At 30.2% G+C, this 14,661-nt stretch overlaps 1 protein-coding gene across 5 annotated transcripts in view; it reads left to right on the top strand.

The window, feature by feature from the left end:
* Positions 1-12,851, top strand: part of LOC118203162 (mitochondrial potassium channel ATP-binding subunit) — a 96,400-nt gene extending 83,549 nt beyond the window's left edge. For 4 of the 5 annotated variants that reach the window (XM_035375444.2, XM_035375429.2, XM_035375420.2 and 1 more), the window contains exons 17-19: positions 1,745-1,803; positions 7,584-7,672; positions 12,610-12,851. In XM_035375444.2, the coding sequence (XP_035231335.1) occupies positions 1,745-1,803; positions 7,584-7,672; positions 12,610-12,711 (250 nt within the window). In that variant the 3' untranslated portion in view covers positions 12,712-12,851. The remainder of the gene's footprint in view (positions 1-1,744; positions 1,804-7,583; positions 7,673-12,609) is intronic. The other variant, XR_004760518.2, reaches the window with a different exon arrangement.
* Positions 12,852-14,661: the final 1,810 nt, after the last annotated feature.

Raw genomic sequence — 14,661 nt, 5'->3', positions numbered from 1 at the left:
CTGTGTTTTATGACTGCCGTTTTAAGTGTGAATTTTGAAGAAATTTTATTTTTGGTTTCATTGACAATTATGTATTTGATGGGTTATCATTTGAATTCTTTTCTACTACTTAATAAGGTAGGAGGCCTTGCCTTGATTAAAATATTAACAATTTGATTTTTTTCTTTTTTGAGAAGGAAGAATTCATAACATATTGTATCAAAAACATCCTTTCCCATTTTGAGTTATGATTCCTTTTATTATGGAGGACTAAATTTGGTTATTTCAAGATCAGTTTATATACAAAATTTTTTATCTGGATAATTTGCAATTTTTCAACAATTTTTCTTTTTACAAATGTAATAAAACTGATAAATATCATTAAAATAATGTAAATGTAGAAATAGCACTAAAATAAAACTTTATTTTTCCATATTTTAAAAATGACATTATTTTCCAATTTAGTGATTTAGGAATATTTTGATTAAGAAAAATAAATAAGATAATAAATGCTATGAAACTCGGTTTCTGAAACTCTTCTTAGCAAAAGCAAACACTACTTTAGTTATTTTGAAATTAATTTCTCTTTATATTTTTTCATTAGAGTTTTTTCTCCATGTAGTTGTTTCGGAATATTCAAACGTATGTCAGTTTTCTGTTTAAAATTCACTTTACCCCCCTTTTTTGTGAATTTTTTTATTCAAAAATCTTTTGGCTTTTTGCTTTAGAGTTGGAAGGATTAATTTTTAGACCTTGCACCTCTGAAGGTTTAGAATGAGTTGAAAGTATGATTTATTGACCTACGATTCCAAAAGAATCTGACTAAATGAAAAATGTGTTCATGGTATTACCATGTAATAAATGTGTGTTATAGGAAATTTGTCATGAATTTCTTATTTTATGAAAATTTTTGGAAGAACAGTAAAAATAAAGTTATTTGAATTTCCTTTTTTTGATCGTAGAAATCCTTTCTCTTTTTTTGGGGGGGGGGGGTCTTTTCACTAGACACAAGCATGGAAAATTGTAAAAATAGTTCTAATTTTGTCACTTGGATAGGCATCTACAGAAATTAATTTTCTTATTAATAAAGAAATTGAAAACTGACAATTGAAAAGAATAATCTTTTATGTCTCACTGCACCATACACAGGACATTTTGCCACTTGCTGCAATCTCTATGGGTCCCAAATTCTGCTGCTCAGTATCTGTTCTAAATTCTAAAGATTTTGCCAGCCCCAAGTTTTGTCGCTTATTATTTCAGTAACTTCTAAAAGTTCTGTCCCACTGGCTCTGTTTGCTGGCAGTGACTTTATATATTTTCACATTTATTCTCAATACCCATATTATTATTAAAGAAATAACGATCTGCTATGCATTGTGCAAATACATACTTTAGAGTAATAGAAATCTTCAATTCAGTATGAAATTCTAAAATGTAAAAGAAACTTATTGAGAAAGAAATTGATTACATTAAGAGAAAGAAAATTATTCTTCAAAAGTATATTTTTAGAACATTAACAAATTAAGGAATGAAGCAGACACTAGTGGGACCATTGATTTGTTTATTGAAAGAAAACTGATGTAAATTATCTAAAATTAATACATCTGAAAATTTTATGATGAAAATATCTTGATATTTTATGAACTTTTTGAAACTTGGTGAATTTCAAATACTGTCATAATATTTTATTTTTAATTAAACATTTTCTGGTATAGATTTGTCTTGTAAGTGATCATAATTAAAAAAATTCCATATCTTATTTTAGTGCTTTAGATGTGGAATCTGAAAGGGCTGTTCAAGAAGCATTAGACTATGCTGTGAAAGGTAATATTATGCTTTACATAATAAAATTTGAAAATCCTCATTTGGGGAAGGGAGATTAACTGATATTCTGTGGTGTAGCTAGGGAGGACATCTGTCTCTGGGTCCAGGGAGTGCCAAACTGACCTTATAAAATTTTAGAATGAACTGTTTTCCATTCTTGGCAAACAGGAGGTGAGCAAAATCTTCATTTGTCTATGGGCACTGAAAACACTAGCTACAGCTCTGCTGATGTTTATTACATGTTTATATCTTATAGTGTACTTTATGCATGATGTTGAATGAGTTACATTGTATTAGTAAAAATGCAAATTTTGCTTTGTATTCTAAATAAACTGGATAAAGAAAAACAAGTAATGAAATGGATTTTTTAAAAATAATTATTAAATACGTTTACTTAGGATAAGCAAACATATTTTCTAATTTTGAATGATATTTTTGCTAATTTTAAATCAGAACTATAATATGATATGAGGGACGCAGCCCAACCCTCCTGGCAGACTTTACGTCGCCCTATGGCTTTTTTGCGGGTTGCGCCAGAGCAAGCTAGAAACAACACCTTCAACAAACAGACATAAAGAACATAACTAAAAAGCAAAATTCAAATTAAAATCCCCACTGCAAGCTTTATTTTATTGATTAATCTTCATGATTATTCATGATTAATCTTCACCATCATTTTCCAGGCGAATTTTTTCAGTCTTTTAAAATCATTTAAAATATAATATATATTAAAAACATAATTTTTCTTAAACTCATTCCTGATATCAGTAAAATATTTACATGTTTCCACATAATACTCCATAGCTCCATAGTCTTGTAAAAATAGGAAGGAAAAATTATTATGACCTGTAATGATTTGGTTAATGTCAAATGTCTTAAGTTTAACAAATTTCATATAACCTTTATTTCGATCAGACCTTTCCCACTCTTCCATCTATTTATCATAAATGCAGTCAAAAGTCTTTAATCCAGACTTGTCGGGACTTCGGCGATTCCGGATTATCGATTTTTCCGGATTATAGATCATCAGTTTTAAATCTGGTAAGATGGCATGCAGAAATTATAACATTAAAAAATATGAAACCGTAATTTATGAAATAAAAACAATTATGATCTAAAGGGTATCAAAATTTACAAAAAAAAGCTTAATATTTATTTGTTTACTTTATTAAACATTTCTTTCAATGTAAGTTGTTTCGTTTTTTATGTGATAATACATTCTCGTTAATTATATAAACAGACATAATTTCTTGTTCAGTTACAAAGTTCCGCTGTTCAAGTCCTATAATTGCTATATCGAGAATACCGACTAATTTGTCAATCGAAATTTTTTCGTTTTCAGTAACCTCTGTTACTTTCTCCGCTATCGGAAGCGAATTATAATGACGAGGAATTTGATTTAAATCATATCAAAGACGGAGTACATCGAGATAAAATACTACATTTTGTAAGGAATTATAAGCCAAATAAAATAAAAACATCTGCCCTGAAGATAAGGATAGTGCTGACAGATCAACTTCCAATTCCTTGCGCGCCATGGCGTTAAAGATAAAAAAAGGATATGCCTTTATCCATTTTTTGAAGCAATTCCACTTTTTGTTTAATGGACTTTGAAACATACTTTCGCTTTGTAGATCCTTTACATATTAGTAAATATATATCAGAAATTCTATTTGACATAATCGAAATTTCAAGCTTACTTTTATAAAATTGCTCTAACAGTCTGCAAAAAATAATAAGTCGAATCCAATTCGAAGATTAAGGAACAACGCAATCTGCAACATTAACTTAGATAATTTTAGCTTAGCTTATACCGTCCGTTATACATTAAACGCGCATTCGTAAACGTATTTTGCGCACACGCGTTTTCGCAGCCGTAAAGGTCTTATGTCAACGCGACGCATGCGCAGAAAGTTTGTAGCTTTGAGGTCCAGATTATAGATCATTCCGAATTATGAGTGTCCGAATTAACGACTTTTGACTGTATTGAGTTTAAATTTATTATTCTCAGTCTCTGTTCAATGATAATACAATGCAAAAGCAATGGTATCTTCCAGACCTGACCCGTCTGTATAAATGTCAATTTCCCCTATTTTAGGAGCATCCAAATAATATGGAATAAAAATTCTTTCAGCAGGGTGAATCAGATTTAAATAAAATTTTTCAAAAGCACACCATGTTACAATAGAATCCCCCTTTAATTTAAAATCAACATTTCTTGTTCTTAAACAAAATTTATCATAATAAAAAACAAATAGTTTGAAAGAGGGGGCACACCAGCCAGGATACAAACAACCTCAGTAGAGATCATTCTGAAACATCTAAGCATTAGTAACCAAGTTCTCTGCACTATGTCCAATTTCATACGAAGTCTAACCAGCTCCTCCACCTTGCAACCCCATGTGCCTATGCCATACATAATTCGGGGAATCACAACAGTCTCGTAGATTGACCTTATTATGGCATTTTTCATAGACAGAATTTCTATTATTTTTCATAGACAGAATTATTACAGGAAAGTTCCTCCTGTAATAATTTAAAATATATTCTGATTTTTTATGAACTATATTAAAATGTGAAATAAAATTTAATTTATCATCCACAATTACAACAAGATATTTAATTTCTTTTCTAAACTTTATTCTCTGATTGTTATATTTCAACCTTGGTTCTCGTGTCTGCTTTCCTGCACGGGGAAAGAACACACAGCATTTGTCTTTTGAATATCAAACTTTAATCCTACTTTTTCTCCCCAATCCTCTAATTCCAGAACTAATTCATTAAAAAAATATCCTTTGATTATTTCCAAAGATTTACCTTTTATAAGCACCAGAAGGTCATCAGCATAGGCTACCAAATGCATATATTCAAGAAAATGTCTTTTCAATAAATCATTTGCAATGAGGTTCCAGTACAGAGGAGCACTAGAAGACCCCTGAGGGCAACCCTTGCTAGAATCAATAATTATAGATTGACCATCTTCATTCTCATACACAATCTTAATTTTATTAAAATAATCTATAATAATGTTTAAAACATTCCTTGGTATCTTCAATTCAAGTAACTTTAAAACAAATGATGGTCAACGAATAGAATCGTTGTATTATAAGTATAAATTATAAGTATGAAAGCTCATAAGTAATATAAAGAAAATGTTCAAGTAATCATACACGGTGTTAAAATTCAAAACACGCAGAATTTTTAAATAAGCTTCATGCAAATCAGGTAAATTCTCAAAAGCCTCAAAGTCATAAACAGTACATGAAACAAGTTCAATATAGGTATGAAAATGCATAAGCAATGTTAAATAAATGTTCAATTTAATTTATGCCACATTAAAATTAACTGCACACCAATTTTATAGATAGGCTATATGCAAATTGAGTAGATTCTTAAAAACATTATGAATTGAAGAAAATACTGAAAATAAGTTCAAGATATATGTGAGAAGTCTTAAGCAATATTAATAAAACATTCAATTAACCTCATACAGCATGAAATTCCACTAAACACTGTTTCTCAAACAACAAGAAAATAACAGGCATAAACAAACTCGCAGGTTAGGCTTAGCCAGCTCTGGAAATTCAGATTATCTAAATCGCTTGAAAAAGACTTGCATGCTCTATCCACTGATTTATTTCAATGTCGGAACACAAATATATTGTAAAACAAGCACATAAACTTGAAAAAGCATCATGAATAAATAATATCGGAACTATATTTTTGAATGTGTTACCTCTAGTATTCTATTATAAAAGTGATTCAATGCACTTTTTTGATTGGACAAAAAGATTCTGTGGTCTGTCGATACTTCATGTCTTCATAAAATATTTCAAAATTTTTTTAAATTGTTATTTTTAAACTAAGCTTTAGTAATGAGCATCCTTATTCTGTTGTGCTGATGAAAAAACTTTTATTGATATAAAAAGGGCTGTTAAATGTAACTTAAGCAGCTATTTTGAATAAGAGGAGAAATTTTTACTTCTAAAATATCAATATTCTGTCTAAAATGTGCTAAAGAATTCCAGCCAATATGATATTAGAAATTTTAGATTGTAATTCACATTTAATTGAGTTGAAATCTGTAACTTTATTTAAATAATGCATGGTTTAAAAAAATTATGAGCTATATTATTTATTTGAAGGGTTTTTTTTTTTTTTTTTTTTTTTTTTTTTTTTTTTTTTTGTTTACTGCATGGTTATATTTTCTGATATTGTAGGAAAATTACCATCAAATATAAACAAGGAACCTTTCTCAGTGCCAATTAATATTAGTCAATATACACTGGCTAGAGGGAAATGTCAAGTGGACTGAGATGAAAATTGAATGCCATTTTAATTATTGAACAGTTTATAGAAAATTTTGACCTTGTGTGCAAGGAAAAGTGCTTAAATTTTAATTTGAAAAATTGCATAAATATTGTATTATTATTGTTATTATTATCATCTCTCCCCTCCCACACATCACCAAATTAAACCAGACGTTTTAAAAGATTTATTTGTTTACATTTTACTGTTATAAAATTTCTAACTGGACTGGATATGCTTTATCCACATCCAGTGATAATAATTGGCAAAAATAAGTTTCCTGATTTGGTTAAGTTATTTTGGAGAACTAAGTAATAGTATTTTATCTGTAAAACATGGCACTTGTAAGAACTGTAGGCTTAGTTATGTGGTCTGACAACAGAGTTTTCAGATTCTCATAAACACTGAACCAGAAGACCTTATTTCCCAAGCACTGCTTTTCAATGAATTTGGATATGCTGATATCAGTTTGACAGAATTTACCATAGTTCTATTTGTATTAAAATTTCTCGAAGTCTTCATAGTATAAACACAAAGTTCATCAAAAAGCGTAAAACTTTAGCTACGTACTTTTATAACGTTTCCCTTTTTTCTGCTATGTAATCACATTTGTTTAGGGCTATTTTGATAACATTAAACAATGAGGGAAAATATTCTTCAAAATAGCAATGGAATTAACTAATTTAATATAAAAATATCAAGAAAGATATAAACTGGTATTTTTATAGCATTTTAATTAGGGAAAAGCAAAAGTTTGTTTATGAAGTGTTTAAAACATTTCTGAAAATTATTTAACCGATTCTGTACACCTAATTTTAATATTTGGAAGGTATCCCCATTCGATAAGTACTTGCGAAAATAGAGAATTTTAAACTAAGCTAAAAAGCAACTTAGTTGTTGCAATTGTTTTCAAGGTGTAACCTTAGTTTAGAATTATTCAAATTCTATGACATATTAAGGCTACTTTTTGTAGTTTAGAATTATTCAAATTCTATGACATATTAAGGCTGCTTTTTGTAGTTTAGAATTATTCAAATTCTATGACATATTAAGGCTGCTTTTTGCCCAATTTTAAATGGCTGTCTGAAATTGAAACCAAGCTATTAACTCCTCACTTGGCTACTTAACCTCTTTTTTGGCAACATTCCTGTGCCACTTCAAATTTCATAATCCATACAAACAAGTGGGGCTTTGGGAGATTGCTAGCAATATCCGAATGATAACATTAAGCAGTGATCACATTAAGCACCACTGATTGTAGTGGTTTTGTCTCACAAAAAGTTGTTTAAGTTACAAGGGCAAAGTTTTATCCTTAGAAATAGACTAGATGTAGTTGTAATTGGGAGGAGAAACTGCCAATTTATTTCCCCAAAATTCATATTCATTCTTAAATTTAAATTGTACTTTTTACTATGAAAAGAAATAAAAATTAACTAAATATGTATTTGTAAAAAATGTGCTTTTTGCCTTAGGACGCACTGTACTGGTGATAGCTCATCGCCTTAGTACTATACAAAACGCTGATGCTATTGCTGTTATTACAGGGGGAGTTGTTGCTGAAGTAAGTATTTATTAATTTTAAGGCTTGTGTTTTATGTAAGCAAATCAAACTATTTAAAATTTTGCTTGTATAGAGCATTATAAACATATGTAACTTTGTTAATTGCATTTCATATAATGTTATATAATATTATGATGAAAGCTATAGTTTCTCTTTCTTTTTGGTGAAATTCTTTTTGATAAAATAATTAGAAAAAAAGCACATACATATATGTATGAAATGATGCTTTTCACTATTATTAAGACATTTAAAATTTGCTTATTCTTTACAAAACCGGAAGACTCTACAACTTTCTCTAAATACTAAGGTATCCATCATATCTGCATATCCAGTTGAGCGAACTGGTGTTTATTCTTCACCAGTGACCAAAACGGATGCTAAATTTGCAGTTACTGTATAAAAGACCGTTCCTTGGACCACGGTAACTGGCCTTTTTGAACTGTTCTATCATTCCATTATAAAAAAAATTAAAAACACATTCTATTATATGAAAAACTAAAAGTACTTTAATTTTAAAAAAAAATATTTTTTCATAAGGTGTGAGCCTTCAATGTTTATCTTGAAACCATTAAGGAAATTCATACAATTTAAAAATTTCAAAGAATAATTTAATTCTTAAAATACTTCAAAAATATAAATTCAGAGAAATTTGAACAATTGTACAAAAATATTAATCATATTAGGAATCTTCCCAGAGTAAAATCCTCAAAATTCTTTACCTAATTTTTATCAAATCCAGTACTTTTTTTTAAAATTCAAATGAAATATAAAAACTACATTATAAATACATCATAAAATTTTTTAATTAATGACTTTCATCTAAAAATAATTTAACAAAATATTACTATCAATAAATCATAATATAATTACTTATAAATGCAAAGTTATTTTAAACCATATTTCACTACGCTGCAACACTGATCAAATGACCTTGATTCAAAACATTCTTTCTTAGTTCTTAAGAAAGTGCACCATGATGCTGTATTCTATTTTTCTCTTTTAGATTTTTAACTTGCAGATACTTAAGACACAATAACACGCCGAATAAATACTAATTCAGAAGTCAAACAAATTTTGTAAATTAACGCTGATTTTTGTTGTTTGACTTCTGAATTTGCAGATACTTGTTATCTATTATAAATTTCCTTTACACATCAAAGTTTTGAAGAGGTGGTCGGTTAATCTAGACAGTGCGATGACTTTCCCATTGGAATTTGGTCACACAGGATATGTATCCTAGTCCGATACATTTTAAATAATAGCTAATAGCTAGCAGAGGTAGAGTGACATGCTGTCAGCAGGCAGGGGAAGAGGCGAAAGAGAGAGAGAGAGAGACTGCACAGTTAGTAAGTATTTATACCAGATAGGTGCCTAAGTACAGCTAATCTGTGATTGGTTAGTTTTAGGTTGTTATGTAACATGGAAAGATCTTGAATTTGGGAGAACAGATGAATTTAGGCGGAGAGCACCAAATCTAGAATAGTTAATTTTGAGGTCGCCAATTATTCTTAAAGCAGCTGTCGTATTTTGTTATATCTTACATATATATATGTAAAATATAAAAGCTAGCTTTCAGATAATAAATTAATAGCCCTTTAACTCCTGTCTTCATTCTGAAAATAACGGAGCAGTACATTTTTTAACTAAACGTAAAAGATCAGTCATCTAACCTGTATTGCACTTTTACCAATGAAGTGCAAACTTAACACCTGCATATTAAACTGCCACTTGATCTGAAATGGAATGCGGTATAAAAGCTTAACTGCTTCGAAACTCTCCCTCTTCTTTCTTCCCACCTTGCCTCTATCCATGCAAAGTTTACTTTTCTAATTTTCGTTCTTTCAGAAGATGTAATCTGTTCAAAATTGGGGGTGCATAGCACACCCGCGGTGATAATGTGCATTATGCAGAAATAAAATTATTTGTGGAATTTAGGCCATGTCTACAAGTTTTTTGGTTTATGCATCCATCATTCTAACTACGCAATCAAGTTGTCTTCAAGTTATGAAGCAGAGAACCACTGCCAATCTGTTGCAGCTTACTTCTATCAAGTCATCTCATTACAATAATAATGCAGTCTTATATATATATGCATGTATATGTATAATATATAATAATATATATATATATCAATGCAGTCAGTCTCTCTCTATATAGGCTGCACTGATTTTGTGAAACATCCTTATTAATTTAGATAATGTGTCATTTGAATTAAAATATGCTATGAAAATTTATCACAACAACCTAACTTGAAACTTTTTTTAAAATTTGTATTTATTCTTGTTCAAAAAGGATTTGGTACATATCATTTTTGATTATTGCTGACAGATAGTCGTCGACGTATCTGTCCCCAAAACTAATAAATTAAAAATAATAATACATGAAGGAGGAGTTGCTGAACTCGAATGAAATGTATGCATATGTATAAAATTAATGTAATATTGATATGTTTAAATGATTATAATATTTATAAAAAAATGATAAGTTGTTAGACGAAACTGTACAATCCAAAAAAACTAGTGCCTAGACCAAATCTGTCTAGGAAGTTACAGTAGAGCATGCTGGTGTACACATTCCACATGGTATTCTATTACATGTTTATTTATAGATTGTGTAATTGGGCACTTAAATCCTCTGCACTTGTAGGCTACCATAGTTGACATTCCTGTGGGTCCCACAAATGCTTGATTGGTGATTAATTTTATGATGGAGCAAGTCAAGAGAGTGTATGAGCAAGCATAATCCTGTGGAAAAATGCCTGTTGGATGTCTAGCAATGAGAAGGATATTGTGTATATGGTTGCAGGAATCCTACACATATCCCTGAGCTGGTAGTTTCCTTTTCATCACTATAAGGGGTGATACATTGTCGTATGTGTTGGCTCAGAAGGGTAATATGTGGTAACAGGATTTCTACATATATCATTGAGCTGGCAATATCCTTGCATCCCCTATTAGGGTTGATTGATTGTTGTATGTGATGGCTAACATGCACTAATTTCAGCCATTTTGACTTGTGTGGCTTCATAGCAAAGGCAGTGGTAAAGTGGTCATCATCCATACTTGAATATTACTATTAAAATCTTGTATAAAACACCTGGACTCATTATCTATGGATGATGGGCGATGAAACTAATAGAACTGCTTATATTAGGGGACTGCTTTGTTGGAGATCAGATAATTGTGTCTGTTGGTGATCTATCTGGGTCATACAAGCATCTTTATCTTATATACTTAATAAAACTTAAATTCTGAAAACTTTGTTCTCCCCCCATATGATTTTTAGCATAATTTTTCAGATTAATTTCTGTTCCATCTGAACTGTTTAAATCCATTATAGAGAATTGAGAGAAATTGGTTTCTCCATAATTAAGTTTTTGTTAGCACAGGATTTTGAGAAAATTACAAAGGTTTCTATTTATATTTATGGTCTTGGCAACAGCAGATGATTCCAATCAAAAGTTTAATATTTTTAAGCATAACTTCTTCAGAACTTTTTCCCATTTTAGCATGATTTGTGTTGTGTGCAGTAAATTGAAAAATTCATCTTGGGTAAAAAATGGAATTACCTGCGAGCATTTTCATGTGATTATTTTTCATAACTTTCGATGTGGACAAAAGCTCAAAAGAAGCCTTATGTCGATTGGTGCAAGGAAATGTTGAAAAAATACATTCAAGGAGAATCATAGGCTGTGTATAACATCTACATGGGTGAAGATCATGGATCTATGCATATGAGCCCAAAACAAAACAGCAGCCGATTGCATGGGTCTTCCAAGACAGCCAAATCCAACAAAAGTTGTTCCTGGAAGAAGCACATCAAAGCAAATGGTTGCCTGTTTCTTTGGCATTACCGGCCATGTGGCAACAGTGGCATTAGCGCAAGACAGGTCGATCATTTCTGAATGGTAAACAACCATTTTTTTCACAGAAGTAATTGCACAAATTTGAAAAATCAGAAGAGGCGAATCGTTCTTCCATCATGACAATGCAAGCTGTTACACATTGGCGTAAACAAAGGAATTTTTGACAGGCCAAAGTATCAAATTGATGGGCCATCCACTGTACAGCCCTGATTTAGCACCCAACGACTTTTTTTATTCCCACATATCAACAAATAAATAAATAATAAATAAATAAGTAATATCAGCAATTTGCGACACCTGAAGTAGTTGTTGATGCATTCAAAATGCATGTTTTGGATACCTCAATCAGAGTGAAAAAAATGTTTTGAAAATAGGTTCAAACGAATGCAAAAGTGTGTTGATCTTCATTGAGAATGTTTTGAAAAATAACAAAAACAATTTCAATCATAAACATTTGTTTTTTCATTATTAGGCCAGAAATATAAATAGCAACCCTCATATAAAATCAAATATCACAAAAAACAACTCTTAGTATTTAATAAATTACTTAAAATTTTTATTGTATGCATTTTACATCAAAGTCATGTTATATTATAAATTTGAAATCCATGAAAACCTCTAGTTTTTCATGTTTCCAGGTTGACGTTTGTAAAAATAATCTCTTTATAGAGGCATGTTTAGCTTCAACAGTCTCTCAACAAGTGAAATAAGAGATTCACAATATAAAAGTTGGTTCTAAGCATCTTTTTACTGGAAAATAGAATAATATTATGACTTCTGGTGCCAAGACCCAGCGTCCAACCATACCACAACTGTTAATTACATGTCTACTTGAGATATAATTGCATATTTAGTTTTATAGCAATCCATCCATATCTGTCTGGTTGCCTTATTATTGACTATTAGTGATTATTTATGAAACTAAATAAATGATAATTATAATAATTTATTTCTTAAAATGTAAGAAATGGATTATTGTATTATTATGTATAGAAATATATTAATTTAATTTCTTAAAATATAAGATTACTTCAGAATCCCTACTAAAAAGCATATTATTGTGTTCTTTTAGTATGGAAATCATTCAAGTTTGACTAAGAAGAAAGGCCTGTATTGGAAACTTATAAAACAGCAGCAGGCTAAAGAAGAGATAGAAGAAAGACAGTCAGGATAACTGTTTAGTTCTGCTGTGAGAAAAGTGTACTAGGCTATTACTTAAAAATATCATCAGAACGATGCCAAAACCACAAATCTGTAAAATTGATATTTTGAGATGTTATAAAAAATAATTTTAGTGAAAACCCAAACTATGAATTTTATGTAATATTGTTTTATTAAAAGTCCATCATTTGCTTTTTATTTAAATGAGAAATAACATAATTTGAAAAATAGAACCAGCAATTTTTTCTTCTTTGGTAAAGGATATGGTAGACTTGATATTTGCAAAGGAATGTGCAAAAATGGAAATGCTATCTCTCATACCATAACACATCTCTGAAAGTAATAATAAAAGCAAGTATGGTGGAACAATGGAGAGAAACTGCAACAAAGATACAAAAATTATATTAAAATAAACTGTCAACTTAACAGAATTTTTGTCTAAAGAAAATCCTGTATTTTCTGCACATGACTAATAGGACCAAAATATAGGGATTCCATCTAGCCTTAAGCAATTTCAGTTAGCTTATTTAAATATGGTATAGCAGACAAGGGCTTTCGCTCTGTGGGATGAGATATCTTTGTGAAGGACTGTCTAAGGAAAACTGGCTCATATTCACATTACACATGGCAGAAACAGTGAAAACCAGGCATGTAGGCAGCCCATTCACCTGGGTTCAAACCAGATTGAACTACTATTATAGAGTAGTCTAAACCACTCAGCCAGTTGTGAGGTCGCTTAAATAATTTAATTAATGCATTGAGCATCATCTTGATTATGAGATGCATATTTTTTATAGTAAAGATTAAAGCTATACATATTTGTAATGTCATTTAGTAAGGTAGAATTGAATCATTTTAGTAACATGTTGCATGTGCATTTGTCTTCTGTATTTTTCTGGCAGCTTCTGATTGTTTAAATTCTATTTCTATGCAATAAGTCAAAGGAATGGAATTATTTGTTTTTAGTTTTATTCTGACAATTAGTACAAATGGACATTTTGAAATTGCTGTACATATATTGCAATTTTGAAAAATTAAATAATTGAATATTAAAAAAATATACTAGTAGCACAATATTTGCTTCAAAATGAAACTTCTGTTTACTTTAAAAATAAAGGTACACATGGCACATTTAATGGAGCAAACAGCCATACTTTGGTCATTGTCACATTCTTGCCACTAGGTGGCGGGCATCTCTTCCTTTACTTTTGCTGTAATTAAGTTCCGAGAGGCAGTCGAGATTGGAACCGCTCTGAGGAGCGTAAAGACTCAGAACTAAAAATGTACTGTTTTAAAATAATTATCACCTACCTTGTAAATAGTGTATATTAGCTTTTTATTTCAATAAATAATTAAAAGACAAGATGGCCTGCTAATTGTAATAGAAACTCTTACTGGAAAACGTGATTATTAGAAGCCTGGCGTCGAGAACACTGAAGATGCAGCAGGTAAGGAATTTTACATTAATTTTATTGTAAATAGAAGAACCTGATGCAACATTTTTATGGCGCCCGAACAGGGACGCCAGGTTTTTTGAAAAGTTCTAATAAAGTGAATTCAAAAGCTGAATATTAAAATTGAAGATTTTAATACTTGTTCTTGAAGTATTCAGCAAAAGAATAATTTTGTTTTCTAAGTAAGAGTTAAATATTTGTTTTTCATGAGACGTATATTTTTTGTGTAAATGTTTGAATCTAAGAAAGATAATGGCTGAAGTAGATAAATTAAAAAAGAAAAGAAGTATCTTAAGAACTGCCGTTACAAAACTATTTAAGAAAATCGAAAGTGAATTAAATAAATCTGAAGGTAGTATTAATGAGCTCGAAGAATTGTTAGAACAGCTTAATGCTAAAGCCGAAACACTAGCTAATGCCGATGTAGAAGTTGAACCAATTCTGAGTGTAGATGAATTCGAAATTACAGAACAATATCGTGAGAAGGTAACGTTATGGAAATTTAGGCT

This window comes from Stegodyphus dumicola, chromosome 12 (assembly GCF_044657685.1).
Source record: "Stegodyphus dumicola isolate Sdum_Otavi_A_Nest chromosome 12, ASM4465768v1".
NCBI classification, from domain to species: domain Eukaryota; kingdom Metazoa; phylum Arthropoda; class Arachnida; order Araneae; family Eresidae; genus Stegodyphus; species Stegodyphus dumicola.
This window is presented reverse-complemented; position numbering and strand designations above follow the sequence as displayed.